The sequence below is a fragment of the Oncorhynchus tshawytscha genome, linkage group LG13 (genome assembly GCF_018296145.1).
Source record: "Oncorhynchus tshawytscha isolate Ot180627B linkage group LG13, Otsh_v2.0, whole genome shotgun sequence".
In the NCBI taxonomy this organism is placed as follows: Eukaryota; Metazoa; Chordata; class Actinopteri; order Salmoniformes; family Salmonidae; genus Oncorhynchus; species Oncorhynchus tshawytscha.
In genome coordinates, this window is record NC_056441.1 from 43,361,168 (window position 1) to 43,375,841 (window position 14,674).

General features: G+C 40.9%; 1 protein-coding gene across 1 annotated transcript; it reads left to right on the top strand.

Annotated features, from left to right (window-relative positions):
* The first annotated feature begins 4,096 nt into the window (after window positions 1-4,096).
* Window positions 4,097-11,433, top strand: LOC112266639 (40S ribosomal protein S27). Its single transcript, XM_024444303.2, has 4 exons — window positions 4,097-4,326; window positions 5,070-5,178; window positions 9,587-9,697; window positions 11,185-11,433. The coding sequence occupies exons 1-4, from the start codon at window positions 4,321-4,323 to the stop codon at window positions 11,211-11,213; spliced, it is 255 nt and encodes an 84-aa protein (XP_024300071.1). The 5' UTR covers window positions 4,097-4,320; the 3' UTR covers window positions 11,214-11,433.
* The last annotated feature ends 3,241 nt before the right edge of the window (window positions 11,434-14,674 follow it).

The following is a 14,674-nucleotide window of genomic DNA, read 5'->3' on the forward strand; positions in this document are numbered from 1 at the left end:
TTACTTCTATGTTGGCCTGGTATGGTTCCCAATCAGAGGCAGCTGTTTATCGTTGTCTCTGATTGGGGATCATATTTAGGCAGCCAATTTCCCACTGTTTTTTTGAGGGATCTTGTTTATGTGTAGTTGCCTGTGAGCACGCCATAGCTTCACGTGTCGTTTGCTCGTTATTGTTTTTGTGCATTTGATTCATTAAACATGTGGAGCCCATATCACGCTGCGCTTTGGTCTGAATGTTATTACGACGATTGTGACACTTATGAAGAGTTCTGAAATCAATATTTGGTGGAATAACCCAGATCTTTAATCACAGCTTTCGTGCATTTTGGCATGCTCTCCACCAGTCTTTCACATGGATGTTGGGTGACTTTATGCCACTCCTGGGGTAAAAATCCAAGCAGCTCAGCTTTATTTGATGGCTTGTAATAGTCACAGTGTATACAACATATCCTATGCACTTCCTGATAAACTCATTCACCATATCGGTATATGTGTTGATATTATTTTCTCAAGCTTCTCTAAACATATCCCAGTCCGCGTGATCAAAACAATCTAGAAGCGTGGATTCCGATTGGTAAGACCAGCGTTGAATAGTCCTCACCACGGGTGCTTCCTGTTTGAGCATTTGCCTATAGGACGGGAGGAGAAAGATGGAATTGTGGTCCAATTTGTCGAATGGAGGGCGGGGGAGGGCCTTATATGCATTCTGGAAGGTAGTATAACAATGGTTGAGAGTTTTAGCAGCGCGAGTACAACAATCAATATGTTGATAGAATTTTTGCTTTGTCAAAATGGCATCTTTCTAGAGCTCCGACTTTCTGACCTGAAGATCAATGAAGTTATGATTTGACATGGATTTTTCCAAGTTCCCAGCGGTCTTGAAAGCACCATAAATAGCGAAGGGCCAGCTGAAGTCTCCGCTCTGACAGGAGCACATGCTGGGGATTAGCCTCCTCCTCCTTACCCCCAAGCAGCTTTGGTTAGAGTTGGAAGCAGGGACGTCACTAGACATTCCGAATATCCGGGGCTCAGCCCTGAAGACCTGGGGGGGAATTGATCCCTGCACAACCAATATGAAGCGCCCCTCACTCTTGGCCTCGCACTCTAGCAGTGAACATTTTGCAGAAACATAACGCTATGTTGCATATCTCACTGCTTTCTTCCATGCACTGTGCTCTCCTGAAGCCTAATAATTAACACCTTAATATTAATTCAATGGATTGTTTTCAGTAAACCCATGGAATATGGTGTCAATTTATGCATTTGAAATCTATTAGCAAGTACAAATTACAAATGCATTTTCCATGAAGAAAAATGATTGGAAAAAGTATTTATGCTGACCTAAGGTGCAGTGGGCACTAGGCAGCTGTAGCCTATGACACTTAATATTGCCAGCGGTATAGTAACATGGCCATTTTTTCCCTCACAAGGATTATGTTTCAATTAGAATAGCAGCCTACATAAGAAATAGCTAATATTGGTAGCGATCTAGATGTCACAGTGATATAGTCTACTACTCAATGGGGAGAGCATGAACGGCAACAACACCGGGACACAGTGAGTGTCCTCCTAGCTGTCACACAACCCTGTGTGATTCGAGTTCATTCTGCCCTCAGCTGTGACATAAGTCAGTGTTTTCCAGGCCAGGAGTGTCCTTATAGCCTCTCCCCGCTAACCATTTGTTTAATTTAAACAACATTGTCCCATAATGTATTAGCTAAACCTATTCACTTTACCAGTAGTATGCAAACATTTGGCGCCACAGAAAGAAAGGAAAAAGTTGAGTCTTGTAAAATAATCTGTGGTATTAGGCTATAGCAATGTTTTATTAGTTAGCTAATAAGGTCCCCTAGTCACCTGTCTTTTTACCTACAGGTAACAGTCTTGGTGCTCTCTCTCTCTCTCTCTCATTCTATTTTGTATGTTTGTATGCTTATCCTAGGGGTGAGAAGAGATGACGAATCAGAACTGAGGATTGTTACGGACCCCCATTAGGAACACCCTATGCTGCGCTGACTTTTCTCTTCTGGATGCTCTCCCTAGCCTGTCTAGCTTTCGTAGATGCAGACTTCAATGCTGCACTGTAGAACTTTCCCCTGTAAATGTACAGCATTCTACTGGCACCAGAGCTGCCAGCTTAATAATGATATTTTTCTTTACACCTGAGATGCTGTAATATAATTTACAGTACTATTTTCCTTACTGTAAAACATTACAGCATCCCTGTACATTTACAGCAGGGATGCTGTAATATGTTTTACAGTAAGGAACATTGATTTAGTATACTTCTCGCCAATGTCCAGTCTCTTGACAACAGGGTTGATGAAATCCGAGCAAGGGTAGCATTCCAGAGGGACATCAGAGACTGTAACGTTCTTTGCTTCACGGAAACATGGCTCACTGGAGAGACGCTATCGGAGTCGGTGCAGCCAGCTGGTTTCTCCACGCATCGCGCCGACAGAAACAAACATCTTTCTGGTAAGAAGAGGGGCGGGGGCGTATGCCTTATGGCTAACGAGACGTGGTGTGGTCACAAAAGCATACAGGAACTCAAGTCCTTCTGTTCACCTGATTTAGAATTCCTCACAATCAAATGTCGACCGCATTATCTACCAAGGGAATTCTCTTCGATTATAATCACAGCCGTATATATTCCCCCCCAAGCAGACAAATCGATGGCTCTGAACAAACTTTATTTGACTCTTTGCAAACTGGAATCCATACATCCTGAGGCTGCATTCATTGTAGCTGGGGATTTTAACAAGGCTAATCTGAAAACAACACTCCCTAAATTGTATCAGCATATCGATTGGGCTGTATCACCGCCTGGTACGGCAACTGCTCCACCCACAACCGATTGTGGACTTCAGGAAACAGCAGAGGAACAAGGCTCGAGGTTAACCCCGTGGATTGATGGCAGCAAGGCTGCAGGCCCAGACTGTGGCCAAGGCAGCTGCGCAGTATAGAGAATAGAAAAGTAGAATCTCAATTCAACGGCTCAGAGCATGCAATCACGTTACAAAATGACCAGCTGGCTGGTGTGTTTACGGACATATTCAATCAATCCCTATCCCAGTAGTGAGGTCCACAGACGATGCAATCTCAACCACACTGCACACTGCCCTAACCCATCTGGACAAGAGAAATATCTATGTGAGAATGCTGTTCATCGACTACAGCTGCACAACGCATCACCGGGGCAAACTACCTGCCCTCCAGGACACCTACACCACCCGATGTTACAGGAAGGCCATAAAGATCATCAAGGACAACAACCACCGAGCCACTGCCTGTTCACCCCGCTATCATCCAGAAGGCGAGGTCAGTTCAGGTGCATCAAAGCTGGGACCGAGAGACTGAAAAACAGCTTCTATCTCACGGCCATCAGACTGTTAAACAGCCACCACTAACATTGAGTGGCTGCTGCCAACACACTGACTCAACTCCGGCCACTTTAATAATGGGAATTGATGGGAAATGATGTAAAATATATCACTAGCCACTTTAAACAATGCTACCTAATATAATGTTTACATACCCTACATTATTCATCTCATATGTATACGTATATACTGTACTCTATATCATCTACTGCATCTTTATGGAATACATGTATCACTAGCCACTTTAACTATGCCACTTTGTTTACATACTCATCTCATATGTATATACTGTACTCGATACCATCTACTGCATCTTGCCTATGCCGCTCTGTACCATCACTCATTCATATATCTTTATGTACATATTCTTTATCCCCTTACACTTGTGTGTATAAGACAGTAGTTTTGGAATTGTTAGTTAGTTTACTTGTTGGTTATTACTGCATTGTCGGAACTAGAAGCACAAGCATTTCGCTACACTCGCATTAACATCTGCTAACCATGTGTATGTGACAAATAAAATTTAATTTGATTTCATTTAGATTTAGTAGTAAAATAGCAAATCTTTGTTCATATTTAGGTATGTGAACAGTCAGTGTCACAATCACTCATTGTGATGAGTGTAATCGCTCACAATCATTATTTTGAATGTTATGTAGGTTAGGCCTATGGACTGTGACGTATTCTGTCATCCATGGGGCTGGGGATATGACATTTTGAGAGAGGTCTGATCAATAAAATACACCTGGTGGCTTAATATCTACCTTAATTGAAAACGTGTTAAATCTGTCAATAAATTAGTTTTGACCTTACAAATATGTCCACCAACCTCATTCAATTCACTCACTTCCTGCCCGTGCAACCAAAGTAGCGTCAATAGAAACCCCCTTGTTTCCGATCATGCCTTCTTTCAGGCAACGGCTATTTCTTCGCAAAGATGCCAGTGAGTACCCGAGCCTGACGTAATCACACTTTTATCGTTAACATGGGACTTTGGGTGACAATCTTGGAGTCAGTCAATGAATAATTAATTCGTGTTTTGACTGTTGTGTGTTTGAGCTCTGTCGTTCCAGTCAGTGTCGAGGTATTATCATAATATTCCATATACGCGCTGATTAGTAGCGCAGTGTGATACAAGATGGCGGCGTACATATCGCAAACATGGAGATGAGTAACCTGGGAATGTAACACTAGCTACCATATGGCTGAATATACGTGCAATTGCATCCACTATAATTGAATGATCTCGTAGAAAGTGTAGTACAGGTATAGCACATAACAGGTGACATGTATTTTATTTCCTCGCATAAGGAAAGACCGTTGGTCAACGTTGACGATATCTAATCCAGTAAACAAAGACATCTAGGCGGTATGAGAGGTTTTAGATTGCAAATTCATTGCAATTCCTGGGAAGTATCACTCGCAGGAAGGTCCCTGTTCTAATGACATTTTCTAGTTCGTGTGCAACTCATCTGGCTGTGAGCGAAACTATCGCATGTGTTGTGTACCAATCTGACTGCATGTCGATATCATTCATAGTTTGCTCTGGATTAGGTTGTCAGTTAATTGTTAAATGCACTGCCTTATTGTCACTTGTAGGACAACTGCTGACAAGTGACAATTGCTTATATACTCAAACTAAATGTAATTTTCTAAGCAGTCTTTCTTGTCCACTCTATCCTGCAGCTCGCAAAAGACTTGTTGCACCCATCCCCTGAGGAGGAGAAGAGGAGCCACAAGAAGAAGCGTCTTGTCCAGAGCCCAAACTCCTACTTCATGGATGTTAAGTGCCCAGGTAGGTCCCCGTTGTTTCCTTCATTGCATTTATGTGTTTGAATCAGCCACCTTGTCTGTTCTGAATTCAGTGGCATAATTGAGTTCAGTACTTATGACTGTATTTATTGTGAAGCATATTTGCTGAAATGAGGGACCTGGCAGTATTTGTCCATTAAGATAACCCTGTTTTTGGTCCTTTTGCTACTGTGTGCTCTAGTGAATACACCACAGGCACTAATGACGCTGGTCTCAGATGATGCATGTACTACATGTGTGCAGGACTCAACTGCGACCAGAACACTGGCATTTGCGACACTGACTTGGCAGTGCGACAAATCAATTTTGAATTGATAGCTAGGGTGCCAGGGGAAAACTATCTGCTCACGTTAGTTTTTTTGTTCAGTTAAATTTTAAATATCAGGATTTATTCAATCAACAATGGGTATGCAGACCAAGTATTCAAAAAAAAGTTTGGTCTAGTCTTGGTTTAATCTATGCGAAGTACAATTGTCATGCGCCGCTTGAACATTTTGTAAAGGCTTTCGCAAAAAACCTTCCCAATTAAATTTTGACTGCAAAGTAGGCCTTATGATGAGCAAATTTGATTGGTTACATGCAGATGTTATTGAGGATGTAGTGAAATGCTTGTGGTTTTAGCTCCAACAGTGCAGTAGTATCTAACAATGACACAACAATACACACTTCTAAAGGAATGGAATTAAGAATATATACATATTTGGATGATGTCTGAGCGGCATAGATTTGAATAGAATACAGTATATACATATAAGATGCAAAATGTGTTCCATTATTAAAGTGGCCAGTGATTTCAAGTCTATGTATATAGGGCAGCAGCCACTAAGGTGCTAGTGATGGCTATTTAAGTCTGAAGAGGCCGATTCTGGCCTTCTAGGCAGAGTTCCTCTGTCCAGTGTCTGTTCTTTTACCCATCTTAATCTTTTATTTTTATTGGCCAGTCTGAGATGGCTTTTTCTTTGAAACTCTGCCTAGAAGGCCAGCATCCCAGAGTCGCCTCTTCACTGTTGACATCGAGACTGGTGTTTTGCAGGTACTAATTAATGAAGCTGCCAGTTGAGGACTTGTGAGTGTCTGTTTCTCAAACTAGACACTAATGTACTTGTCCTCTTGCTCAGTTGTGCACCGGGGCCTCCCACTCTTTCAATTCTGGTTAGAGCCTGTTTGCGCTGTTCTGAGAAGGGAGTAGTACAGTGTTGTACAAGATCTTCAGTTTCTTGGCAATTTCTCGCGTGGAATAGCCATCATTTCTCAGAACAAGAATAGACTGACGAGTTTCAGAAGAAAGTTATTTGTTTCTGGCCATTTTGAGCCTGTAATCAAACCCACAAATGCTGATGCTCCAGATACTCAACCAGTCTAAAATAGGCCAGTTTTATAGCTTCTTTAACCTCTAGTGACACCCCATCCCGTGAACGGGACCGTTATCATCATCTGACATTAATTAGCATAACGCAACGGACAAATATTCTTATTCATGAAAATCACAAGTGAAATATATTGGAACACAGTTTAGCCTTTTGTTAATCACCCTGTCATCTCAGATTTTCAAAATATGCTTTACAGCCAATGCTAGACAAGCATTTGTGTAAGTTTATCATAGCCTAGCATAGCATTATGCCTTGCTAGCAGCAGGCAAACTTGTCACGGAAATCAGAAAAGCAATCAAATTAAATCGTTTACCTTTGCACTTCGGATGTTTTCACTCACGAGACTCCCAGGTAGACAGCCAAAGTTCATTTTTTCCCCAAAATATTATTTTTGTAGGCGAAATAGCTCCATTTGTTCTTCACATTTGGCTGAGAAAACGCCCGGAAATTGCGGTCACCACAACCTTGAAAAATTCCAAATTAGCTCCATAGTATCGACAGAAACATGGCAAATGTTGTTTAGAATCCATCCTCAAGGTGTTTTTCTAATATTTATTCGATAATATATCAGTCGGGACAATTCGTTTTTCACTCTGACCGATTGGAGTAATGGCTACCTCTGTATTTTATGCGAGAATCTCTCTCGCAGCCACCATGTGACCACTTACGCAATGTGGCCACCTATGGCTATTCAACAGAAATGCGTAAAACTACGTCACAATGCTGTAGACACCTTGGGGAATACGTAGAAAGCGTAAGCTCGTTGATGGTACATTCACAGCTGAATAGGGGGTCATTGGAACGCAGCGCTTTCAAAACCTGGGGCACTTCCGGATTGGATTTTTCTCAGGCTTTCGCCTGCAACATCAGTCTGCGTATAACAGAACTATCTTTACAGTTTTGGAAACGTTAGAGTTTTCTATCCAAAGCTGTCAATTATATGCATATTCTAGCATTTTTTTCCTGACAAAATATCCCGTTTAAAACGGGAATGTTTTTTTTCCCCCAAAAGATGAAAATACCCCTAACACCAAGAGGGTTAATCAGAACAACAGCAGTTTTCAGCAGTGCTAACATAATTTCAAAAGGATTGTCTAATGATCAATTAGCCTTTTTAAAATGATGAACTATGATTAGCTAACACAACGTGCCATTGGGACACAGGAGTGATGGTTTTTGATAATGGGCCTCTGTACGTGTATGTAGATATTAGATTATATTATATTCCATCAGCTACAATAGTCATTTACAACATTTAAAGTCTACACGGATCAATTTGATGTTATTTTAATGGACAATGTGCTTTTCTTTCAAAAACAAGGACATTTCTAAGTGACCCCAAACTTTTGAACGGTAGTGTAAGTATTCCGACCCTTTAAATTGTTGAAGCACCTTTGGCAGCCATTACAGCCTTGAGTCTTCTTGGGTATGGCACTACAAGCTTGGCACATGTCTTTGGGTAGTTTCTCCCATTCTTCTCTGTAGATCCTCTCAAGCTCTGTCAGGTTGGATGTGGAGCGTCGCTGCACAGCTATTTTTAGTTTTCTCCCGAGATGTTAGATCGGGTACAAGTCTGGGCTCTGGTTGGGCTACTCCTGCGTTGTATTGGTTGTGTGGTTAGGGTCGTTGTCCTGTTGAAAAGTGAACCTTTGCCCCAGTCTGAGTTCCTGAGTGCTCTGGAGCAGGGTTTCATAGAGGATATATCTCTACTCTGCGCCATTCATCTTTCCCTCGATCCTGACTAGTGTCCCAGTCCCTGCAGCTGAAAAACATCCCCACAGCATGATGCTGTCACCGCCATGCTTCACCGTAGGGATGGTGCTAGGTTTCCTCCAGACGTGAAGCTTGGCATTCAGGCCAAAGAGTTCAATCAGAGAATCTTATTCTCATGGTCAGTCCTTTAGGTGCCTCTTGGCAAACTCCAAGTGGGCTGTTGTGCCTTTTTACTGAGGAGTGGCCAAGGCCTTCCTCCCCGGATTGCTCAGTTTGGCCTGGCGGCCAGCTCTAGGACGAGTCTTGGTTGTTCCAAACTTCCATTTTAAGAATGATGGAGAACACTGTGTTGGAGGTCTTAAATGCGGCAGAACATTTTTGGTACCCTTCCGCAGATCTGTACCTCAACAATCCTGTCTTGGAGCTCTACGGACAATTCCTTCGTCCTCATAGCTTGTGTTTTGCTCTGACGTGCACTGTCAACTGTGGGACCTTATATAGACAGGTGTGTGCCTTTCCAAATCATGTCCAATCAATTGAATTTACCACAGGTGGACTCCAAGTTGTAGAAAAATTTCAAGGATGATCAATGGAAACGGGAAGCACCTTTCGACTCATAGCAAAGGGTCTGAATACTTTTGTAAATAAGGTATTTTTATTTGATACATTTGCAAAAATGTCTAAACCTGTTTTTGCTTTGTCATTATGGGATATTGTGTGTAGATTGATGGCGGAAAACGTTTATTTAATCCATTTTAGAATAAGGCTCAACTTTTTTTTTTTAATTTAAAAGGTTAAGGGGTCTGGCTACTTTCCGAATGCACTGTAGGAGTACCTATTTCTTTAACTGCTCAATACAGAATAGCCTCATGTACGCACTCCCTCAAATCTTTTGGAGAAAATATCCATAAAATGCCACAGAATTCTAAACAAATAGTGTAGCCCACAGCCATATGGCATAGCCAGATTAGGACCTAACACAAGGACAACTCGGAGTATGCTATTCTGTTCATTTGAAATGGACTACTTTTGAAATAGGTCTAAAGAAACATGAAAATGTAGTCTATCTAAAATAATGGATTTGTGAAGGTGTAGGCAATATTACAAGGATTTATTAGACTGTGGCTTGTACGCTGTGGCTTGTACGCTGCGTGTGGAAGCCAGGAGATTCTAAATGTTTGTTAATTAATGGTCAATTACCATGAGACTATAGTTATTTGCTTGGCAATCACCCGCGGCTGATTGTGACCACCACAGCCCTCGTCTAGAGCCCTGGTGTCTTAATGATTGTATTTTTGTTTCCCTCAGGATGCTACAAGATCACAACTGTGTTCAGCCACGCCCAGACGGTTGTGCTGTGTGTGGGTTGCTCCACAGTTCTGTGTCAGCCCACTGGAGGCAAAGCACGTCTCACAGAGGGTCAGTAGTCTCATCATTTTGTGTGGGTTCACCTGCACCCACTAGCAATTGCTAATAACCTGTCTAACTGCCCGATCTGTTAGAAAATCTAAAGGCCGCACACAACCCTAACCTGCAAATATAGAAAATGCGCTCTACAGTTGGTTCCCTTTTGTCCTTTTTTTGCTTTGGTGGGTCGATTTTAAGAAACTTTTTATTCCCATGTTTCGAAAAGCATTTGGCAAGTTGGCGCGTGTAAAATTAGGCCCTAAAGTTTAGGCTTATACACTAATGCCAGATACAAAATATTGGGAAAAAAACTCTAGGTGTCTGCCTATAGATATTAATCTCACAATTATACATTTATGGATTTTACTGCATTGTTTTCACTTCATTCACACAATATTACATGACCTTAAAACCCGCCCGTCCCCCATATATAACTGCAGGTTTGGTAAACCCGCACATCACGAGTGTGTGCCCCCTTTTATTTTCCAACTCAAGTTGGAGAGGACAGTCTCTTAAATAATTTAATGTCTTTGGGGGGTGGAGGGGTGTCTCCAGCAGTTTTAGGTACAGCAGCAATGTCTATTTATTTATGTAGTTAAGGGCCTTCATGTGCAATCAGAGTTATTGGAAGTTCGAGTTCCGACTGGAAAGTTTCACTTGAGTGGTCCTCCAAGTCGTTATTACAAGTGGGGAACAGAGAAAATGTTACCTGAGTTGTGACGTTTCATCCCTGACCTCGCACCCTTTCAACCAAAAGATGACAACAAAGTAGTTTTTTACAAACTTATTAATGTGGATAATGTAGCTAGTTTGAACATTGTCAATGTTAAGCAAGCTAGCTAACTGTATTATTAGCAACGTTAGCTAGCTTGAATCGTATTGGTTGAATTATTCTGACTTCAAAAGCACTTCAACACGATCATTTAAACAATTTATGTTAGATAAAAAATTTTAAACTTTAATACCCCCTTTATTTCGTCATATCCAATTGGTAGTTACAGTTTTGTCCCATCACTGCAACTTCACGGACTCGAGAGGCGAAGGTTGAGAGCCATGCGTCCTCTGAAACATGACCCTGCCAAGCCGCATTGCTTCTTGACACACTGCTCGCTTAACCCGGAAGCCAACCGCACCAACCCTCCCCTAACCCGGATGACGCTGGGCCAATTGTGCGCCGCCTCGTGGGTCTCGGTTCACGGCTGGCTGTGACACAGCCTGGGATTGAACCTGGGTCTGTAGTGACTCCTCAGACCGCTGCCCCACTCGTGAGGCCCAGCACCTGAACACAATCATGTTGAACTATTCCATTCAAACATTGCGTAACCTTACTATAGACTTAGAAGATTTGAAATGATTGTTTTGGCAGTGAAAGCTTTAGTGCCATTCAATCCGACAGATTAGCACTAGGTGCTATAAATGTTCATTTGGTTTCACATTGCTCCCCGCAACTCTCCTCAGATTCTTAGTGGCCTGACTCTGTCATTTTCTCTTTCCTTCAGGGTGCTCATTCAGGAGGAAGCAGCATTAGTTGTACTTCTGATGCCCCCGTAAAAATGTAAGAGGAGGGGTTGGGCATGTTGATTTCAGCAACTCCAGCCTCGATAATGCACCCAAGAAAGATTGATCCAGAAGTGTTCATGACACCTGGACACCAGATGGGATTACTCATTCAATGTGATAGTCCACTTTGTTGCAGTAACTGAACTCTTCAACCAATCTTTTTTAATACAATTGTTTTGGCTAAAGAATGGGTGGTTTGTACTTTTTTGTTTCCTTTTCAATATTTGCCTAAATTGTGATTGAAATGTTTTTATCTACATCAGTTGGGTAATTCACATGAAACCAGTTTATTTTTATACATGTCTGTAGCAAATTGTTACACAACCACGATGTGTTTGCAAAAATCAACTATCATTATGAGGACTAAGGTCAACATTTTTGGCAAAGTGTCTTATTTTAAATTGTACCTTTCTCACCTGAATTTTGTATTTTCAGTTTTCATTACCTTTTTCGGATTAACTTCTCGAGTCATTTAATACAATTTTACTTTAGAAAAACAATTTCTTTGAATAAAACTGTAGTTTGTCCATAAATAACAAAACTATAAACTAGTATAAGTATACATTAAACGATAATATGTCTGTCAAAATGCATCTTACTTTGGAGTTTTTACAGGAAGTTTAAAATCAGTTAAGTGTTTATTCACATATGATGCATGATCAAGAGTTGTCCTTAGATGAGCACAAGTACATGAATTTGCTTGTACGCCTTCAGAATGAGGGTCTTATTCTCAAACAATCCCTTTAACCAACTTGGCCTTCTCAATACCGAAACGGCAAGAAAAGCTCCAATTAGGAAAGAGTGTAATTTAAATTTCGATATTTGTATTTTCAGTTTAATTCTGGCCTTTTCACAGGGGGAACAATGTTCTATCGGAAATTGATTTGTTTACTTTTATTGGACAAACTGTCGCGGTAATGAGAATGTTGTGGAAATTGTCAACTGCATAATCTGATAAAGGAAATGGGCAAGTACAGATCCTAATCTCAGTGAATAATGACAATTTTGTGAAATTACACTTGATCATTTTTGGTGTCAAATGTTAGTTTTGTGATAATTACCCAGTTGGGCTATTTGCATATTTTTCATAGCCAGTTACAATTTGGTGAGTGAATTTAAAGAACATCAACTAACAATTTGTCATGGGCTACTTAAAGGGAAGCTCCACCACTTTTCATTATCCAGCACAAGTGTCAATGTGAAAATGGCACATGTCTAAGTTTTGTAGAAATTTATGCCAAGTTCTACCTGATGAAATCAAACGTTAAGCCATTTTAAGAACTGATTTTCCAACTATGAGATTTGTGGGGAGCAAGAAAACACCCTCCCTTGGGCTAGAAACTCATTGCAATGTTTTGAAAATTACTTTGTACTTTTAAGGTGTAAGACAACATGACGTGTCTGAGCTCTAGAAAGATGCCAGAGTTTCCGACTTGGAATTCTGAGTTTGCTGACTGTTCAAAATGACCCCCTCTGATTTCCAGTTCTTTTGAACGAGGCATCTATCTTGCCCCGTTTTTTTTAAAGACAAGAAATGCGCTGTTTTTACACGTTTTGTGCTGGAGAGTTTGAATACTGGTGGAATTGCCCTTTAAGTTGAACAATTTGACACCAAAATAAGACTTGTGCAAAGTCAAAGACAAAGTGCATATAACTTGATTTACAGTAATGTTAGAAATAATTATACAATTTTCAGTAAAAATCAGATATTTGGAGATAATATGGAAACTTAACCTTTCACTTACTGTGAAATTACAACAATACATTTTTCATAATTACAATTATGAAGCTCTGTAAAATATTTACAACCTATTAGTAGACACTCCGTGCACATGGTGGCTAACAAAACAATATACACTTGAATTGTTATTCGGATAATGTTGTAATCAAGTAGTGTTTTTTTTTTGCTGAAATATGCATTCTACAGTTAAATTCCATCCATTTATTGATTTATTTAGTTACTCTTATGAAATTGCATAAAAATGTTCCTCCATGTTACACCCATAATGGTATGTAGCCCAGGGATGCAAACGAGTCACCTTTTGGCGAAATTCGCCGTTTTGAATCAAAAATAGGTGACCTACGTGGTTCGTGTAGATCCGATGAAAAGTTTGGGCGGGTGGGGGAGCTTTGGATGACTACTGGTTGTAAGCGAACTAGTGATGCGCGTTTGGAGCAATACCGTGTATCCAAGGCTCTGCCAAGCGTTCACATGCAGCACGCGACTGAAGAGATTGGCTAGTTACAGCATCAGCGCGCTCTGGAAAGACCGCCGGAGAGTTGAAAGGCAGTTCATTTACAACAGCCCGTCCCCTGAACGATAGATAAAGAGGTAGGTGAGAAACCTGACCACAATAATGTCTGTCTCTAAGGCTCAACCAAGCGTTCACATAACAATGCAGCACGCGACTGAAGAGATTGGCTAGTTACAACATCAGCGCGCTCTGGAAAGACCGCGGGAGAGTGGAAAGGCAGTTTACCAGTTAACTTACAACAGCCCGTCCCTGAACGATAGCTAAGAGGTAGGTGAGACTTCATGAGCTGTAACCGAAAACAACTGGTATTTGGAAAGTTTGAGGTGAGGGAGAAAGTGTGGTGGAACAAATATTGTTAACATTGTTAAGTATCTTGCTAGCCTCATGGTGTGAAAATAGCTAACGTTACATCAGATGAGATAACGTTAGTAACCAAACCAATTCGCTATAATATTAACTGGTAACATTATACGACTGCTTGCCGTTCCTCAAGTTATAACGTGTTAGTTGCTTACTGGACCCCGACAATCTGTGTGACACGTTAACTAGCTAACTACTAAAGTGATCTGTGAACTAATGTTTTCTCTTTACAGTATGTGATTAATTTTCAGAATAAGAGAATTAGGTGAAAATGAGACGTTGCTTGTTAAACAAGTGGAGCTGGAGCTGGGCCTGGCTTAAGCTGGAAGCCACTATAAAGGTGAAAGAAACACCACACACTTTCACTCTTTCTCACTTTTTCAATACAGTGGATAAAAAGGGTTATGCCAGGTGTACTCTGCCTGAGAGAGATCAGTTATGCCAACAAAGGGTATCATGCTCTACTGGGACATTGTAGAAGAAATGTCCACAGGCAGAACGTGTACAATGCAGTGTAGCCCAAATATATTTCTTTTGATGTTTTGGATTTGATAGTAAGGTGTGTGTGAGGGGGGGATTATTACATGTTTTACTCAGTAAATGTTATTTTTGCACACATGTAGCCTTGTGCCTGTTTGTTTCATTCTATTTCTACATAAAGATGTTTTTTTCCCCAAGTGAAATATTTAGATGTGTGTTTGGTCACAAGTGTTCTGTTATAAAGGCTTTCATGGCTAACTGCAATATTAGTGTGTTGTTTTTCTCAAGTGTAATTTGCAGCAAAGTCTAGGCAACAAATAACATTCGTTTAGTT

Bases quoted from the DNA above. Each gene is read 5' to 3' on its own strand.
- LOC112266639 (XM_024444303.2), top strand. The intron at 5,179-9,586 runs GTAGGTCCCCGT...TGTTTCCCTCAG, and splicing joins CATGGATGTTAAGTGCCCAG to GATGCTACAAGATCACAACT. The intron at 9,698-11,184 runs GTCAGTAGTCTC...TCTTTCCTTCAG, and splicing joins CAAAGCACGTCTCACAGAGG to GGTGCTCATTCAGGAGGAAG.